Source organism: Bidens hawaiensis, unplaced genomic scaffold (genome assembly GCF_021521415.1).
Source record: "Bidens hawaiensis isolate Kalapana, Puna unplaced genomic scaffold, B.hawaiensis_p1.1 tig00028054_1, whole genome shotgun sequence".
Taxonomy (NCBI): Eukaryota; Viridiplantae; Streptophyta; class Magnoliopsida; order Asterales; family Asteraceae; genus Bidens; species Bidens hawaiensis.
Window position 1 is genome coordinate 41,055 of NW_027494562.1, and position 20,059 is coordinate 61,113.

A 20,059-nucleotide genomic window follows, 5' to 3' on the forward strand; every position below is an offset into this window, starting at 1 on the left:
TCTAGTCAGTTTCCGGTCAGATTCCCTCCATTTCAAAGGAAACTCAGGAAAACATTGCCTTAATGGCGGGGTTCATGAATTGTTACAACGCCTTTCTTGCTGGAGATCTGGTTCAACCAGTAGTAGCTGCTAAGCTAGATCAAATTCATTCTGATGATGTAGAAGAAATGGATATCGTAAAGAAGTTCGTGCAAAGAAGTTCACTAAAAGTACTGGCAGAAACAACTGGAACATGCCAACAAATCAGAAGGTGGGATTTAACAAGGACACTCTAAGGTGTTACAATTGTCACGAGCCGGGTCACTTTGCTCAATAATGCACTAACCCAGCAAAGGAAGGGAACAGAGAAAGGGTGATGGTTCCAGTGGAAAATGCTAGAGGAGAAAATAGGGCAGGTACGGCTGAATGTGAGAGAGGTATGGTTGCTCAACAGTTTTCATGGAATGATCAGATGGCAGCCCTCAGCTTGGATAATCAGACTGCAAACTTTGCTCATGTTGAAATTGCTGAAGAAGAGAATGTTGCTGAGGAACAAGTTAAGGAGCTTCAATTTTCTTTCATGACTTTCACTCCTTCCAACTCATCCGAGGTAAGTTCTCAATTATGTTCTCAAGCTTGCATTAATAAAGTAGATCTTTACAAATCTCATAATAGTAACTTGCTTAGGGAAATGGAAGTAACAAAATCTAAAAATTTTACTCTTTAAGAAAAATGAAAAAGCTTTCAGAGATAAATTGAGGCACATAAAAAGGATTTTTCTAAACTTTAATAAGATTTAGTGTAAAATGTTGTCATCATCTGGATGCTAAACAGAAAATTGCTGAGTTAACTGCTAAACTAGAAGCCTCTAAATTATAAGTTATTAATTTAACTAATAAATTTAAAATATCTTAACTAGACTTTACAAAATTCGAAGGTTCCAGTACTATTGTTAACTCCATGATTGAGAATCAATTATGGTGGAAAGAAAATGTTGGTGAGGGGATCAGATACAGTTATATACCCCCTCCATAAAACGAGAATTATACCAGTCTTCCTCTTACCAAAGAGGAGGAAGAAAGTATAAAAACCATGAAATATGGTAAGAATAATGAGAATGGCAAAGGTGCTCCTGATTCAGTAACAACTACTGAGTCAACCTTATGGGTGAATGATACTAATGTGTTTACTTTACGTGCAGATGAATTAATTGTCGTGGATTGGATTGATGAGGATGATGATTTGCCTGTTTTGAATAATAAAGACTTTGATTCTCATATTTCTTTAAATTTACATGTTTTGAATTATGTGCCTTCGGATGTTTGTGTGGGCTCTGTTTTTAAGAGCAAAGACACTTGTGTGATTGATTCCATTAAAACTTTGAAATCTACTGATATGTTTTTGAATAAACTTGATAAAAATAAGAAACTTCATAAACATATATCATCTAATTTTGTTAAGGAGGGAAGCTCAAATGATCAAACTTGTGATAAACCAAGAAATGAGTCAGGTGGTAAATGCCAAGTAACGCAAACAAGCTCACACAACAGGTCCAGACAAGGAGTTGACCACAATGAATTCCATATAAAACGTCAAACATGTTTTAATTGTGGCACTCCTGGTCATATTACTAGAAATTGCCCACACCATCCTTATGTTCCATATTATGGATACTATCATAGGAATATGCCTCGAAATACCTATCAAAGAGAAACAAGGTATTGTAAGGCAAATTTCTCTGACAGTGACTAGAAGAGAAACAAAGTTCGTAGGTTTAGTCCTCATCAGACCAAGCCTAACACGTTTCGGAAAGGTGTTAGAAACGATGCTTCGGTCGCAAGAACCGACTTAGTTTTTGGATCGAAACGAGTTAGGAAGACAAAGTCATCTGTGTCTCCCACTCGTAAACCAGAGACTAAGCCATCCATTCATAAAAACAATAAAAAATATTTTAAAAATAAATATGAATGGCTTCCTAAATCTCCGATGATAAAGTCATCAAGTTCCATATTAGATGATTGGAAAGACATGTCATGGCAACCCGTGACAACTTTAGATGAATCAGGTTCACCCAGTGTTACTATGGACTGGGAGCCAAAAACTAACTAATCTCGCACATCGTGCAGGAATAGTTATGGAGGAATATCATCAGACCTTGGTATGTTAATAGTGGCTGTTCTAGGCACATGACATGAGACATTTCCCAACTACACGGCATTCAGATCTTTAACGGTGGGTATGTTTCCTTTGCGGAAGGAGAGGAAAGGAAGATTACGCAGCTCGGACACCGCAAAAAAATGGTGTTGCTGAACAGATGAATAGAACTCTCATTGAGGAGGCAAGAACCATGTTGTGTGATTTAAAGCTGCCATTGTTTTTCTGGGCTGAGGCTGTTAACACAGCATGTTATGTTCAAAATCGAGTACTGATCAACAAGTCTCAAATGAAGCCTCCATATGAGTTATCTACGGTCACAAGTCCACAGTTGCTCACTTTCGGGTGTTTGGGAGTCCATGTACTCTGCTGAATCTTACATCGACTCCAAAGTTTGGGGCCCAAGCTGATGACTGTTACTTTTGGATATGATGGTTGTACAGCCTACAGAGTCTGCAATAAGTCGACTAAGAAGATAGTGGAATCGTATGAAGTGCGCTGGCTGGAAGAAAATGAAACTGATGCTCATGTCGGTCTTGACTGGTTATTCGATTATAATGAACTATTTAGACATTTCAACGTATTTCCAGTTGTTGATACAGAATTTCGGGTGTCGGAGTCTCAAATTCTGCTGATGAGGAAGAAGACGTACCTACTGACACTCACATGTCTCCAGTGCTGGGTATTGATCCTTCAGATTCACTAGATACCGCTCATCCATTGTCAGACAATCAACAAGAAAAAGTTACTGAAACTGTGTCTTCACTAACACCTGCCATCAACACTACATTAGTTGAGGGGGAGAGTCCGATTCGCCAAATTTTCGGAACTACCTTATTTCCAAATGTCATTCCTAATGAATACATTGCCAGTACCTCGTACTCACACAGTACAGAGATATCTGGATAAAAGAACCCTCTCACAGAAATCCTTGAAGATCTATCAAATTTACCTTCCACCATTTTTGTTCCCGGACATTTAATTCCGTCAAGAATTCAACGTGATCATCCAATTGACAATGTCATAGGTCCTCTTGAAACAGGCGTGCCCACCAGAAGCCAGACCGGACACATCAACAGCTGCTTGTTTTCTTATTCCATCTCTCAAAAATAGAGCCTAAGTCAGTGGAAATGGCACTACAAGAACCAAGCTGGGTGGATGCTATGCATGACGAAGTAAATCAGTTTGATAAGCTCAAAGTTTGGAGATTGGTTGAGCTGCCCGTTGGAAAGAAAGCGTTAGATACAAGATGGGTTTTTCGCAACAAGCAAGATGATACGGGGGTTATAGTTCGAAATAAAGCACGACTCGTCGTTCGTGGCTTTCGTCAGGTTGAAGGTTTAGACTACACTGAAGTGTATGCTCCGGTATCTCGACTTAAGGCTATTCGGATTTTTCTGGAATGTGCCTCCTACATGGGATTCACAGTGTATCAGATGGATGTCAAAACAAAGTTCCTGTATGGAAAAGTCAAAGAGGAGATTTATGTGGATCAGCCACCGGGGTTTGTTGACTCAAAGAATCCAAATCATGTCTACAAGTTATATAAAGCACTGTATGGTCTTCATCAAGCGCCCCGGACATGGTATGCAACGTTGACGGCTCATCTTCTAGGGCATGGTTACAAAAAAGGAATCATCGACCAGACTCTGTTCATTAAAATCGTAGGGAAAAATTTGATTCAGGTTCAGATTTATGTGGATGATATCATCTTCGGATCTACAAGTGATGCTCTGTGTTCTGAATTTGAAAAGGTGATGAAGAAGAGATTTGAACTGAGTTCACTGGGGGACATGACAGCATTTCTGGGGTTATAGGTTCGTCAGAGTTCAATGGGGATTTTGCTGCATCAAGGAAAGTATGTTGAAAGACCTCTTCTGGGATAGAAAAATAATTAACCAAAGCTGAAAATATTGACAGAACACAACTCAAATAACCTATCCAAACTTAACTGACTCTTCGGTTTGTTTTGTATTTTGAAAACCAAAGATTGTGGTTCAGTTTTAGTTATACTTCATTCACGAATTGTACTACACTGAAACCAAACCAAACCTAACTGCAACGAACTTGTTTGAAAGTTTGTTAATGGATTTATCGTCCAAACTCATTATTTTGGGCTAAAGTTTTTAAGCCCAAATTAATTAATAAGTAGCTACAAAATAATTTTTGGCCAAAAATTTAGAATCCAAATATTTTGGTGATCTTCAAGCCCAACAGTTCAAGTACAGTATAAATCTGAAAACCGACTCATAACTAAACTAGATCAATACATAAAACTGAACAATAAAAGAAAACGAACAGTTTTCTAAATCGTAAACCAAGCTATGTTTTAATTCGAGTATAATGAAAAGCAACCCTTACAAACTTAGTGGAACATCATTGTTTAGGTGTAAAGATTAATATCTCAAAATGCCTTATTCGGTGGCCACAAAAAATACGGGTATCATTACAATCATAAAATTTAAAGGAATAAATCGAAAAGACATTCCCTTGTTTTTCATCCAAAAGCCTAATCCCAAGTGGCTTCATACCAATTACCAACTATGAATCCACATAAATACAATTAATAAATGATTCACTTCTATCTTGACAGAATCATTAATTTTATTAAGTATGCAACAACGTCAAGTTATTAGACTAATAAAATAAAAAGCGTGAGAAACCATAAATAATTGACATATGACAAGTAAAGACCAAAAGAAAAATGATATAAAAGTAATAATACATATTTTCTTTCTCCACATGCAGGTCATATGCTAATACCTTCATCATTTTAGACAGTCTATAACTTTTTCGTGTGATATATTTTTTTTTAAAATTCATCATAATAACAAGCGTTTTTTTTATCTTTAATATGAATATGGTTTTGTTATATAAAATTTAAAACAAAAATTACGTCATTGTGTCATTTCGCACGTCATTGTGTCTTTTCGTTTATCATTGTTTTTTTTTTCGTTATTGTGTCTTTCAACTCATCATTATGTTTTTTTTTAAATACTTATAACACCGTTGTGTAATAATAATATGTAAAATAATGATAAAATAACAACAAATTATCTAATACATAAAATACAATGATGAATACATGTTACACAATAACTTGAAACATAAAACACAATGATGAATATGTATAATTCAATGACCTAAAACGTAAGACACAGTGGTGAATACATATAACACAATGACTTGAAACGTAAAACACAATGGAAACAACATATTACACAATGACTTGAACGTAATATACAATGAACGTAATACTATTTTTCTCAAATTAAGTGAATGTCATATGTCAATCCGAATAAATGACAATGAACGCATTTCACAATGACTAAAACATAATGAACAAAAAGACACAAAGACGTAATCTTTGTTTTAATTTGTCTTTAATATGAGTACCAATTGAAAAATACAATGATCAAAATCTATAATACAATGCATATGAAAACTCAATTAAAATACACAATGAACAAAAAAACACAATTAAAAGAACCCATTAATTTTTCTTTTCTATTTTTATATAACAATTTGATACTCATATTAAAGGTAAAAAAACCGTTTGTTATTATGGTGAATTTTTTTAAATGTCGTATTAAAAAGTTATGGACATTTTAAAAAGATTGGGGAATTGACACGTGTCTTGCATATGAAGAGAGAAAGTCAACAAATGTGGGTTATTACCTTCATCCCCTTTTTATCAATTTTTATTTATTAAATTAATCTCAACCATTCAAATTTTAGATCAATGGAATAGATTTTTTCTCACTCTTCTCATTCTTGTTATCTTTTGTATTTTAACTTTACCTTGCAACAATATTCATGTAATCTATAATATATATAAACGAAGATATAAAAATCCTACGTGTCGCGATGTGGTCGCCCCCCCTTTTTTTAGAGTCACCAAATTTGCTTGATTTTTAAATGGAGGTTTCTCATGCATTTAACCCAAATTAATGGGTATGGGTCTTACCAAACCCAGATATTCCTTAAACGGGTTATAACATCTCATTAAGTTAAAAATTATTCTCACCAAATTATTGATATAAAATCCTATAAAATAGGATATAATAAAAATTAATATATGATTTATTTTAAAAAAGATATATATATGTATTATTTAAATTAAAAAACCAATTTGATAGTAAAAAATAAACAGGTCTTGGGTCTCATCAAACCATACGTATATTATTAACTTTCATAAATATTATTTATAATTAAAAAACCATTTTTATAGTAAAAAATATAAACGAGTCTTGGGTCTTATCAAAACCATATAGCTTTTAAACCGGGTTATAACATCTCATTTATTTGTGAAACAATTTATTATCAAACTATAAATATATTATTAACTTTCATACAATAAAAAAAATATAAATTCAAAAAATAAATAAATATTAGGACAAACAATATAAAACAATCCCCGTAATACAGGGTTAAAAACTAGTAAAAACTATATACTTGCATAAATCCAATTTTCAAACCTTTAAAAAACAATATCCATAATTAGGCTTTTACAAAGTATATATAATACGTTAATTTGACCAATAAACATGGGTTTAGAAAGTATGGCTGTGGAAATTAAAAAACACTTTAAAAGAACACATATTAAATCCCTTTTAAGCCCGTAAACGAATCAAACACACACACACGAAAGAGACTTGTTCGTGTTCGATTGTTTAAATTCAACATGGACATGCAAATGGACAAATTTCTTATTCATGCTCGCTCGTTAAGAAAACAAACACGTTCGTTTGTTAATATTCTGATGAATGTTAACGACATAACATAGGTAAAAGAAGAAGTGAACAGGCTTCCATTTAGTCATCAGTCGGTTACCCTAGACAAAGTTCTAAAACCTGACTCGGTTGATGAGTGTTGCAAGTTCGTTAAAAACTTGGCTTGTTCACACATAAACTAAAGTTTTATTTATCCAAATTGCAATGTGACCATACTTTGAGGGTGATTTTCATAACTAATACAACTAAAAAAAAACTTTTTAAATATTATTTGTTTTGTAGGGTCTAGGCATATAAATGGACAGCTACTACAAATTACTACCATTGTCCCCACACACTTGCATCTCATTAATGACTCTCTTTCTAACTCTTCACTCTTCACACCTCCTCTGTTCTATGCTCTCCATTCATCTCTCTCTTTTATTTGCATTTTCCTAGCTTTTCATTACATATATTTAATACTTATTTCATCTTTCTTCAAGTGTGATCAAAACCCATCAAGCATGACACAAAAGCAATTAGCCCACATGCTCACTTTCCTGTTTCTGCTTATTTTATGTGAGTATTCATTCATAAATAGTTAAATATACCCATATTTATTTCATTCTTTACTTTATTTGTTTGTTATTGTTCAAATTAATGATTTTTATCACTTGGGTGTGGAATAAAGTTAAAAAGTTTTGATTTTTTTCCAAGATTTAGATACCTGGGTTTGCAGAATTGTTAGTTTCTTGATTGTGTTGTGTATGGGGTTCTAAATTTGGGTTTCTTTAGTTTATTTAGAACGAATTCAAGAATGTGAATTTGGTTAAGCTCAAATTTTGCTGTTTGTCTTGTTTTGTTTTGTATTATAATATTTGGTTGTTAATTGGTTAATTCAAGATTTATCACTTAAGTTGAAGTTTTATTTAAATATTAATTTTATATGTCAAGAAAACTTGTCACTTTCATGGCAGTGAACCTAATTATTGGGCTTTGAATTATGGAGAAATTGAGAGTAGTGCACTTTGACTTTCTTATGTCAAACCTTGTAATCCTCAACTTCTAAATCTAATAATGAAATTCATCAAAAATATAAGACTAAGGGGTGTGGGGGCTTTAGTGGGGGCTCCAACCAATAATATTATGACGTGTGGCAGAGAGAGAAACTGGATAAGGGGGGTGTTGGAGCCCCTTTGGAGCCCCAGGCCCCTGGTGTGGAGGGGCTCCAGCAGGGGCTCCAGCGAAATTTTTTTTTTATTTTTTTATAAATATATTCAAATAACATATTATTAAAAAACACATAAAATATTAAAAAAACACACATTAATAAAAAAACACATTAATATCTAAAATTCAAATTACAAAAAAAACATACTAAAAATTAAACAAACAATAATACTTAATAATAACACTAATCTAATACAAGATCATCGGGTCGCCTCGCCCACAAATGTTCAACCAACTCATGTCGAAGATTCCCGTGTATCTCACGGCTCTTGATATTTGCTATGTTATGAAGTCTTTGTTGATCACTGATTGTGGACGATTGTGGCGGAATGTCACCTTGGTAGTTTTGGCAGATAGCTTTGCCCTCGTCTTCTAACGTCATGTTGTGTAGGATCAGACACGTGTAGACGACGTCCATTATCCTCTCCCGAGTCCAATAACGTATCGGGTTCGCCAGCACATAATATTGTTTTTTCAGAACTCCAAAAGCTCTTTTAATGTCTTTTCTAGCAGACTCTTGCTTCTTCGTAAAATACTTCCGTTTATCGGCGATTGGATCTGTAAAAGCTTGAACTAACAAAGCCCATTCGTTGTAAATACCATCGACCAGATAGTACCCGTACTTGAAGAGTTCTCCGTTTGCAACAAAAGCTTGATGTGGTTCAACCCCGTCGATAAGGTCGTTGATCAAATGTGACTGATCGATAACATTAAGGTCGTTATTTGACCCAGCAACACCAAAAAAAGCATGCCAAAACCAAAGATCCTGTGACACCGCCGCCTCAAGTATAAGGGTCGACCCTTCATGATCACCACGGAGGAACTGACCTCGCCAGGCCGTTGGACACATAGCCCATCCAACATGCGTACAATCGAGGCTACCTAGCATCCCAGGAAAACCATGTTTTTCTGCGTGCACCTCATATATGCGTTGGATGTCATACATTTTAGGTTTACGCAGATATCTCCGAGAGTAAATCGATATGACTCCTACGTATATAAATACGATATAAGTATATATATATATATCTATAGTTATAGGCATTAAAATAATCTATAAACATATAATATATATTAAAAAATGTAATAAATATTTAATAAAAACTAAAATTAATGTTTTTTACCTTGGCAGAAAAAATGAAGGGATTCACGTGCAACCCTTTTCGACATCTGTAAATACTCATCCAAAGCGTCCGACGAAATGCCGTACGCTAATTGACGGATAGCAGTTGTGCATTTTTGAAGAGAGGTAAAACCGGGGAGACCCCTAGCATCCTCCCTTTGTTGAAAAAAGGGATACCGTGCCTCTAAATCACTTGCTATACGCATGAACAATTGTCTGCTTATTCGGAAACGAGTTCGAAAATCCGACTCCTCGTATACCTGTTGAGGGCTAAAATAATGCCTAATCAAAGTATCGTTAGCACCCGATCGATCACGATCACGAGGTGGTGCTCTAACTCTCGGGACTCGAGGTTGCTAGGCTTGATTTTGCAAAAGATCCACCACGGTTGCGGTCAAAACTCCCCCTACATGAAGAAGCAAATCATCCTCTTCGGAGGAGTCGGAATCAGACGAGTACCACAACATTTTTTTTGTGTTAATTTTGAGAGGATTTTAGGAGGAAAGGTGTATAATTGTGAAATGGAGTATATTTTATAAAGGTATATATTAAAAATAAGAATTTTTTTTTTTAATTTAATAAGAGCCCAACGGCTCTTTTTCTAAAACCAAGACAACTTTCTCTCTCTCTTCTCCTGCTAACCAGCTCACGCCTGCCTTGTTTTTCCCGCTAGCGCCCCGTTAGCGCCCCGCTAGCGCCCTGGTGGTGTGGTGTTCGCGCCTGGGGGCGCGAGCGGAGGGGCTCTAGCGCCCCCGTTGAAGCCCCACACCCCTCAGTCTAAGAAATCCCATTTTTGTATGTCAATTAAAAAACATATATACATGCAAGAAACAATATAGTTTATGTTTATTAAGCATTATTTTAACTATTAAGGCTAATTATTCATTATCTAATAGTTTTCTGCATACAAGATGAGCATAAAATCATTAAACAGGCAATTTGTTTCAAAACACAACTACTTGCAGTTATTAGCATTTATTGAAGCTATTTATATTTCTTTGGTTGTTAGATACTTTTCACATGGTTGAGATGTGCTATTACTTGTTAGGATTCATGTTGTCACCTACAAACCCTTATTTGTGTATGCACTTTAATACTATATAATAATTTATATGAAACAATAATGTGCAGATAACTTTTGTTACATATTTTGCTATGTTCATTAACACATGAACTTTTGGACAGGTTTCAATGACTACCGTTGCAATTCACTGCAAAATCCAATATTTGTTACAAAAGTGGATAACTTGATGCCCAAGATTGCTCCAACTGCAAATCCTCAACCGCTTTATCCTCTTCTTGCACCGTCACCGCTGTCACCCTTCACAATCACAAATAACTCCGTCCCAAAGTTATCAGGTTCGTTTCACCTTTTGTCAAAACAGTTCACGTCGGGTGGAGTTGACGAGAAACTCCACTTAATATTTTGAGTTAGTTACGCGGATGGTTTGCCCATATTACATGCCTAGTACCTATTTTTCTAAAGTTACACCGGTAGTCTTGCTGTTCTCACAAACGCAACACATATGGAGATGGTCATCTTCTTGCGTTTTTGACATATTTTTTGAAAAACGGGCAATCCACAGGGACCATCATGTGTATAATGGTTAATATTTTAATTATGATCTATTCTTAACTAATTTCATTTTACTTAAACGAATATATTCAGGCATGTGTACACTAGACTTTGATGCCATAGACACCATGATGAGCATGACTGCAATCGATTGTTTCACCGTGTTTGCACCATACTTAGCCAACGTAGTATGCTGCCCACAATTCGAGGCAACTTTAGTGATTCTAATCGGTCAATCGAGTAAAAAAACCAAATATCTTTCTCTAAATTCGACTCTTGCTAAACACTGTCTTTCTGACTTTGACCAAATCCTCATAAGTCAAGGTGCAAACAACAGTTTGCAGCAAATATGCTCCACTAGTCCATCACACCTAACAGAAGCTTCTTGTCCGGTCAAAGATGTTGTCGGGTTTGAAAAAATGGTCAACACATCCAAGATTCTTGCTAATTGTGGAAAGATTGACCTTGTTAACGAGTGTTGTCAGGAAACGTGTCAGAATGCGTTAACGGAAGCTGCAAAAGATCTTGCTTCGGTTTCTTCTTTAGAATTTGATGCCATGGGGATTCAGCATCCGTCTGATATTTCAAATCGGGTGATTAGTGATTGTAAAAATATTGTTTTGAGATGGTTAGCAAGTAAACTTGAACCCGCACACGCTAAAGACGTTCTTAGAGGTTTAGCCAGTTGCAATCTTAATAAAGGTCAGTTAATCTTGCTTTATTTGATCTGTTAAATTATTTTATAGATGAAAGAAATAGTGATTGGTTTTAACTGATGATTAATCTTTTTAAAGTCCTGTAAATGACATTTTTGCAGATCTTGATCAAGATTTCTCATTTTGCCCTTTCTTGTATTTTTAGTGTCTCGTCTTTTGCACCTAAATTTTAAGATTCCCCATCTTACCCCTGCTTGTATATTTAGTGTCCTGCATTTTTCCCCTTAATTTCAAGATTTCCAATTCTGCCCCTAATTGTATTTTTAGTGTCGCCCATTTTGCTTAAAAAATGGGCATTTTGCCCCCAAGTTTCAAGATTCCCCATTTTGCCCTTGCGCCTATTTTCGTTTCTTGCATTTTCAAGATTCCCCATTTTTTTTCTTGCTTTAGTGCGCCTAGAAGTTGCAACTTGAATGGAAGTTTATGCATTTTCAAGATATCCCATTTTACCCTCCATTGTCTTGGCTCTTGCCTCTTGCATATTGTTTCCTCACTTTATGATCGTTAACAAGTATTTTATATTATAGTTTCAAATAAACGAATACGGAATACAACATTGAAATTATTCAAAATAAGTTATCTTTCAACATCGAAAAAAAGTTACTTTGAGAGTTCAAGAATCTTGGATAGAAAATGAATATTGCTTTCTTGATTTCAGTGTGCCCATTGGTTTTGCCAAACGTGAGACCCGTTGCACGAGGTTGTGGAGACGAAATCAGCAACCAAACATCATGTTGTACCGCAGTGGGAGGTTACGTGTCTCACTTGCAAAAACAAAGCTTTTTAACCAATTTTCAAGCTTTAAATTGTGCAGCTTCACTTGGAAAGAAATTACAAAAAGAAAATATAACAAATGATATTTTTAAACTTTGTCATATAAGCCTGCAAGACTTTTCCCTCCAAGGTTTGTTTTTGTTTTTTTATTTTCAACTTTTTTATTATTAATATTTTCGGTAACAAGACTCTAATATGATATTTTATATCATTTCTTGACTTTTTGAAATGCACAACTCAATTGCAGCAAATGGAATGCAAGGTAAATAAGAATCTCTTCTTAGCAATGCTCCACCGTTAGTCAACTTTTTGATAGATGTTTGACCATTCGTCAACTGTTTGACTTTAGAGTCTGGATGTCTTCTTCCAAGCTTGCCTTCCGATGCAACATTTGATAGATATTCAGGAGTGAGCTTTCTTTGTGATCTCAATGATCACATTCCCGCAACGTGGCCTTCACTTTCACATTTACCCCCTTCGTCTTGCAATAAAAGTACGTTTCGGCCCCTAAACTTACCCTAGTTACAAAATTCAATATCTTCATATCAAACTCATCTTTATATAACCTCTTTTTGATCTTGCAGCTATTAAAATTCCTGCACTTCCTGCAGCCGCTTCTGGACAAACAGGTAAATTCTCCGCCTTTATTTTATTTTATTTTAAAGGGCTAATATCGTAAAAACCAGCTTACTTTTGTACAGAAATGTTAAATGTCACCTCATCAATATTTGATCAGTGGGTAACAAGTCACTACTTTTATACACACGTAAAGTGTATTCTAGCAAAAAAAAATAGGTTTTTTTTCCTATTTTTTATTCAAGGCAAGCTTAGGGACTTAATATACAAAAATTGAATCGAGGGATTTGTCGTGTACTTTTGAAAAATTTACTGACTTTAATATACCAAAATTTAGGCTTGTAAACAAACGAACGAACACGAACCGGGTATGCTCATGTTCATTCGTTTAACTATAATCAAACTAACGATCGAACATGAATAATTAAACGAATGAGGCTTTCCTGCTTGTGTTTGTTCGTTAAGAACATCACAATGAGCATTTTTGTGTTCGGTTATGCTTGTTTGCAATTACATAAATTGTAAACGAGCAGTTCAAGAACGTAGATGAACACAAACGAATGAACATAGATAAACAAACGTAAGTGGCCTAACACCAGTTAAAAGTAAACGTGAACATCACTCTGTTATGCTAGTAAAATATAATAAAACAAAATTAAACTAAATTGTAAGAAGTGATGTTTTAGTTTAATAGAATTAGACTAAATTGTAATGAGCATAATTATTTCAAATGGGTATACAAGCGAAGGTAAACGTACGAACTAAAAGAAATGTAAACTAGCGAACATAAGTGACCGGACATGAACGAATAAATGAAACGAACGAACATAAGTGACCGAACATAAACAAATGTTCACGAATATAAAGGAATGAACGTGACATGCGTTCATATTTGTTCGTTTAACAAAATGAACAATAAATATATTTATTTATGTTTGTTTGTTCATTAAATGAACCAACTTCCCGTCGAATGGTTCACTGAAAGTTCGATCCGTTTACAGGCCCAATGTTATGTACTCTTTTTGGAATGGTATTAAGTTTATGATATCTTTGTTATGTCAGTATATGAACAGGCCTATACAACTATGATGTTATGGTTCTTCTTCTTTATATGATGACATTCGTTCTTGCGGCAATTCATTAATGATCTAATGGATCAAGTTCTTGCTTACCTAAAGTTGAAAGATTGACTCTCTTGAAATTTAACCCGTCTGATGAATATTTGAGAATGTGAAAAGGTTCAAGATTTTTGGCGGGAAATTCGGTTAGAAGTTGGAAGTGTAAAAAGAGATTGCGTGAAGTTGAGTTAGTAGTGATGGTGAATGTTGTTGTGTAAAATTGTTTTAAGCATTCTTGCATAGTCTTATTATGTACTAAGAATTTTGTAAAGAAAGAGGGGGTTCATGTAAATATTTGCAGGAAAAACCTTCAACTTTCATTTGTTTGCATTTTACTCCCTATAATACTGGACATTTAATTGGAAGACATTTATTAAGTTTGCTTTTCCAGCACACTGATGTAACCAACTGTGCGTTTGGGTTGATCCTATGTTAGGATATTGTAATAGTGCATAACGTACATGGATGAAAAAAAAAAAGGGTTGACTGATTTTGAATGTGGATATGCATTATTTTAATCTAAAGGATAGATTAGTTTCATTATATGCATCCTATTTCATAGATAAATGACAATCATGTCTTCTTTGCAAACTCTACACGAATTATCAATATCAACGCGTCACTTGTAAAGTACATAAGATGTAAGAAATCAATATTCTTTCTCATTGATCTTTCTAATAATGCAACATATAAATATTACAAGGAAGAGAGATATTACAGGAACTTACTAAGGAAACACAATCAATCTTAACAACCTATTAAATACAAATATATATATACCAATACTATTGACACATAATTATTGGTTAACACTCCCCTGCAGTTTGAGCCATAGGTTGACGGAGGCATAAACTGGACCGAAACCGTTGAAAGAGATGTTTGGGTAGACCCTTGGGTAAAGATGTCCGCATATTGGTAGTCGGCAGGAACGTGGAGGACTTTGATTGTACCAAGTCGGACCTTCTCTCGAACAAAGTGAATATCGAGCTCGACGTGTTTAGTGCGTTGATGTTGAACGGGATTTTCCGAAAGGTAGACTGCGGAGACATTGTCACAATATATAAGTGTCGCATGTGTAATCGGGACATGAAGCTTGAGAAGGAGATTACGGATCCAACATACCTCGACTGCAGCGTTCGCAACCCCTCTATATTCGGCTTCGGCACTGGATCGAGAGACTGTTGGTTGACGTTTAGAGGACCAAGAGACCAAGTTTGCGCCCATGTAGACACAATAGCCAGAGGTAGATCGACGTAAGTCGGGACACCCGCCCCAATCCGCATCCGAGCATGCGGTAAGCTTCATGGATGGAGATGGAGAAATGACGAGACCATGAGCTTATCGAAGGATCCGCTTAAGTAACTGAAAGTGTGGTTCTCGTGGGGCATGCATATAGAGACAAATTTGTTGAACCACATAAGAAATATCTGGACGAGTAATAGTGAGATACTGTAGCGCACCAGCGAGGCTTCTATATAAAGACCCGTCCGAAATAAGTGGGCCGGCTGTAGCGCTTAGCTTGGAGCGTACTTCAACTGGGGTACTGGCAGTCTTACAATCGGTCATTGCAGCACGCGATAAAATGTCCAAAGCGTATGTCGATTGAGATAGAAAAAAACCACCTTTTATGCTTTTGAACAGTGATACCGAGGAAGTGATGTAGCGGGCCTAGATCAGTCATTTTGAATTCTGCTGAAAGTGACCTGGTAATTTGGTGAAGTAGCATGTCACAGGAAGCAGTTAAAATTATGTCATCCACATATAATAAGAGGTAGGCCATTTGATCTCCCTTTTTATAAACGAATAAGGACGTGTCGCACATGATACTTTTAAATCCACACTTTGAAATGTATGTAGCAAACCTATGATACCAAGCCCTCGGAGCTTGTTTTAGACCATATAGTGAGCGGTTAAGCTTACAAACATGTTTCGGTAGTGTTGTAGATACAAACCCCGGTGGTTGAAACATATAAACCGTTTCTTGCAAATGGCCGTGTAGAAACGCATTTTTAACATCCATTTGATGAATTGGCCATGACTTTAACACTGCTAAACTGAGAACCGTTCGGATAGTTGTTGGTTTTACCACGGGACTAAACGTGTCATCACAGTCAACCCCTACTGTTTGACTTTTACCATTAACAACAAGCCTTGTATCGTTCCAATGAACCATCGGCGTTAAATTTATGCTTATATAGCCACATGCACCGAATAACCGGTGCATCCGTAGGTCTCGGTACTAGATCCCACGTATTATTTTCCAATAGAGTGTTATATTCGTTAGACATGGCATTTTTCCAGTTTGGATCGTTGAGGGCGGTGAGAGGGGATTTAGGTAGAGGCGAAAGTGAAGGAGTTACGGTGTTTAGAGAAAGAGGGACGCGAGGTTTGATAATGCCGGATCGGGATCGGGTTTGCATGGGGTGGGAAGAGGTTTTGTCGGTATTGGGAGCCAAAGGTGGCAGTGAATTATAGATAAGGGGTGGTGGGTTATTTGTGGTGTGTGAAGTGGGTGGTGAGTGGAGTATGGAAGTGGGGTTGGAGTGGGTTTGAGGTTCGGGTGGTGAGTTGGCAGTAAAGTCTTGGGTTTCTAATGTGTTTGAGGGAGGTGATGGAGGAGCAGGTTGGTCAGGGGCAGGGATAGAGGTGGTTGGTTGGGTGAATATTATGGGAGATGGGTCCAAAAAAGAATGTGTGGGTGATGGAACGTTAGGGGTGTTATATGGAAATTGAGACTCGTCGAAGGTGACGTGTCTTGAGAAGATAGTTTTCCCGGTCGAGATGTCAAGGCATCGGTAACCATGGTAGTTTGTGGGATACCCGAGAAAGACACAGGGTGTTGAGCTGGGGGCTAGTTTGTGAGAGCGAGTAGAGGAGAGGTTAGGATAGCATAAGCAACCGAACACACGGAGGTGGTTGTATGAGGGAGTACGATGGTAAAGAAGAGACGTGGGAGAGTGGTTGTGGTGTAACTTGGTAGGGAGAATGTTGTGAAGGTGAGAAGCCGTGTGTAAGGCTTCAACCCAAAATGAGGATGGGAGGGAGGCATGAGTGAGTAAGGTGAACATGATTTCGTTTATTCGACGTATCATACGCTCAGATTTTCCGTTTTGTTGAGACGTGTGGGGGCAAGAAAAACGGAGTTGGATGCCGTTTTTAATGGCAAAGTTTTTGAAATTCGTGTTGTCAAATCCCCCCCCCCCCCCATCGCATTGAAATGATTGTATTTTCATGTGGAATTGTGTTTCAATATACTTATAAAAGTTGGAAAACCTGTCAAACGTTTCGAATTTAAACCGAAGTGGATAAACCCATGTGTATTGTGTAAAATTATCCGTTAAGACCATATAATATTTGTAGCCGGCGTGGCTCAAAATGGGCGAAGTCCACAAATCACAATGTAAAATAGCAAATGGTAATAAAGTACGATTAACAGAATTAGAAAATGGTAACCGTTTATGCTTGGAAATCTGACAAGCATGACAAACAAATGGAGTTTGTAACTTATTACATGAAATAAAATTATTAGAACGAAGGAACTCCATGACAGGTTGTCCCGGGTGACCAAGACGGTTATGCCAAAAAGTGGAGTCTTTATTATTAGAAGCAAGACAAGCAGTGGCGGCGGAAGCATTGGTGGTGAGAGGGTATAGATCATTTGAGCTATTGTGACGACTCAGGATCGTGCCATCCTTGAAATCCTTCAAAGAGAAACTAAAAGGATCAAATTCAATAGATGTATAGTTATCAATATTGAATTTTCGTACGGATATAAGATTCTTAATAATATTTGGATTAAACAAGACCGATTTTAAATGTAAGGGTTTGTAAGGTGTACGTACGGTGGAAGTTCCCGATCCGAGGACTGGAATTTTATTGCCATTCCCTACAAATATTGACTCTATTGATTAATACGGAGAAAAGGTAGATATTTTACCTTGATCGTTTGTGATGTGGTATGACGCGCCCGTGTCAAAATGCCATGGATCATTCATTTCACCAAAGTCCATGGATAGCGCTTGAACTGCTTTGACTAATTGACTGGGATGGAGGGGATCAACTTCAGCAAGATGAACTTGGGTTTGGGCTTGGGCCTGGTGATTACCGGCGTTTTGTTGAGTTGGGGTAGAGTTACTGGGCCGGTTTGAAGTATGTAGTGGCTGCCAAGGTTGTGCCCATCCCTGTGTTGGGTATGGACATGGGGGCGCCCAATAAGGAGGTGGAGCCCAATAAGGGTATGAAGCTGGTGGTGTGTTTTGGACCATGTACTGTTGTGGACGCATTTGACTTGGGGCACGTTCAGGGGTTTTATTGCTCCTGTTGTTATCACGGCGAGGACCGGAAGGACGATGAGGGTGCGTGTCGCGGTTCGGTGGGTTATGGGATGCGACGACGGCTACCACAATAGGGGACGGTGACATTTTTTCTCGGGCAGCAATCCTACGAGCCTCTGACTGAAGTTGATTGACAGCATTTTCCCATTTGGGAAGAGAATTATTGAGGGTAGATCCGATGGCATCGAACTCATGTGGTAGACCGCGAACCAAATAGATGATTCGTTGAGTGTTGTTGATTGGACATTCAACAGCCGTCAATTGATCCGAGAGTTCTCGAACACGCTGGCAATACGCGTCAAGAGAGTGCATGGCGAAGAGAGTCAAATTTGTGAGCTCGTGTTGGAGAGCCGCTGCCCGAGAACCCTTGTTATTCAAGAACAAATTCTCTACCCGCTTCCAGGCCTCGTAGGCATTAGATTCATCAACCAAGACTTGTTCGAACAATCCGTCCGAGATGGTCCCGTAAATCCATTGCAATACTATAGCGTCAAGTTTCTTCCAAGACGAGTACTCAGTGTGTAACACCCCGGCCTCTCGTACCACCAATATTGTCCGCTCTGCCCACGATGAGCTCATGGATTTGTTTTTGGTTGCCCAAAACGCGTTGGTGATGTTAAGAGGAAGGGCATTACTTATGAACCAAGGATCTCTCTTGTCCACGACCGATGTGGGATAGCCTAAGAGTGGGACGATGTTGTGTTTGCCAAGGGTGTTACAAACAACCCCCCTTTGGACTCATCGTCCTCGATGAGGCATGTCCCATCATCCCGAACGGCACAAGAGTGGATCTGATACCACCTGTAACACCCCGGCCTCTCGTACAACCAATATTGTCTGCTCTGCCCACGAAGAGCTCACGGATTTGTTTTTGGTTGCCCAAAACGCGTTGGTGATGTTAAGAGGCAGGACATTACTTATGAACCAAAGATCTCTCTTGTCCATGGCCAATGTGGGATAACCTAAGAGTGGGACGATGTTGTGTTTGCCAAGGGTGTTACACGGTGGATGTGGCGGAAGGTGACGGCGAACCGTCGATGTGTTGCAAGACATCAAAACCTGTGGCATGAAGTTTAAAGAGTTTCACCCACGAATGGTATGAAAGTTTTATGCCATCGAGAGTATGGATCCGTTGTTAGATGTTAGTGACGGTATAAGCAGGATGAAGGGAATGGGATTTAGAGTCTTGTTTGTCGGCCATGAGGAAAGGAAAAAAAGGAAGGAAAGCAAGGAGATGGCAATTAGGGTGATACCATGTAAGAAATCAATATTCTTTCTCATTGATCTTCATAACAATGCAACGTATAAATATTACAAGGAAGAGAGATATTACAGGAACTCACTAAGGAAACACAACCAATCTTCACAACCTATTAAATACAAATATATATACCAATACTATTGACACATAATTATTGGTTAACATAAGGTTGTCTGGTCTACCGAACATAATACGAGCAATGACACAACATTAAGTATGTCTAGCTTAAGGTTAATGCATTTGACATAAATAAATACATGACTCGTATTCATGTTCACCCGTTTATAACTAACCACGCGTTAACTTGGCATGATTGGCACGTGCTGTGAGCTCGAGAGTGAAATAATAAAACAATTTGTTTTGGTCACATGCAGCAAATGAGAGTTACAACTTTCTCACCCATGAAACTTCTTTAAGCTCCAACATGTTCGATCTTGATCGCACCCACAAGTATCCCAATGCTTTAATATTTCCCACCACATTACTCAAATGAATTCGTTTTCGGT

General features: G+C 37.2%; 1 protein-coding gene across 1 annotated transcript; it reads left to right on the forward strand.

The window, feature by feature from the left end:
• Window positions 1-2,542: 2,542 nt before the first annotated feature.
• On the forward strand, window positions 2,543-14,165 carry LOC143576301 (putative GPI-anchored protein At1g61900). Its single transcript, XM_077060422.1, has 10 exons — window positions 2,543-2,619; window positions 2,736-3,004; window positions 10,208-10,279; window positions 10,384-10,557; window positions 10,868-11,476; window positions 12,149-12,394; window positions 12,512-12,526; window positions 12,614-12,757; window positions 12,849-12,893; window positions 13,914-14,165. Exons 1-10 carry the CDS (start codon window positions 2,543-2,545, stop codon window positions 13,982-13,984), a joined length of 1,722 nt encoding a protein of 573 aa, XP_076916537.1. The 3' UTR covers window positions 13,985-14,165.
• The last annotated feature ends 5,894 nt before the right edge of the window (window positions 14,166-20,059 follow it).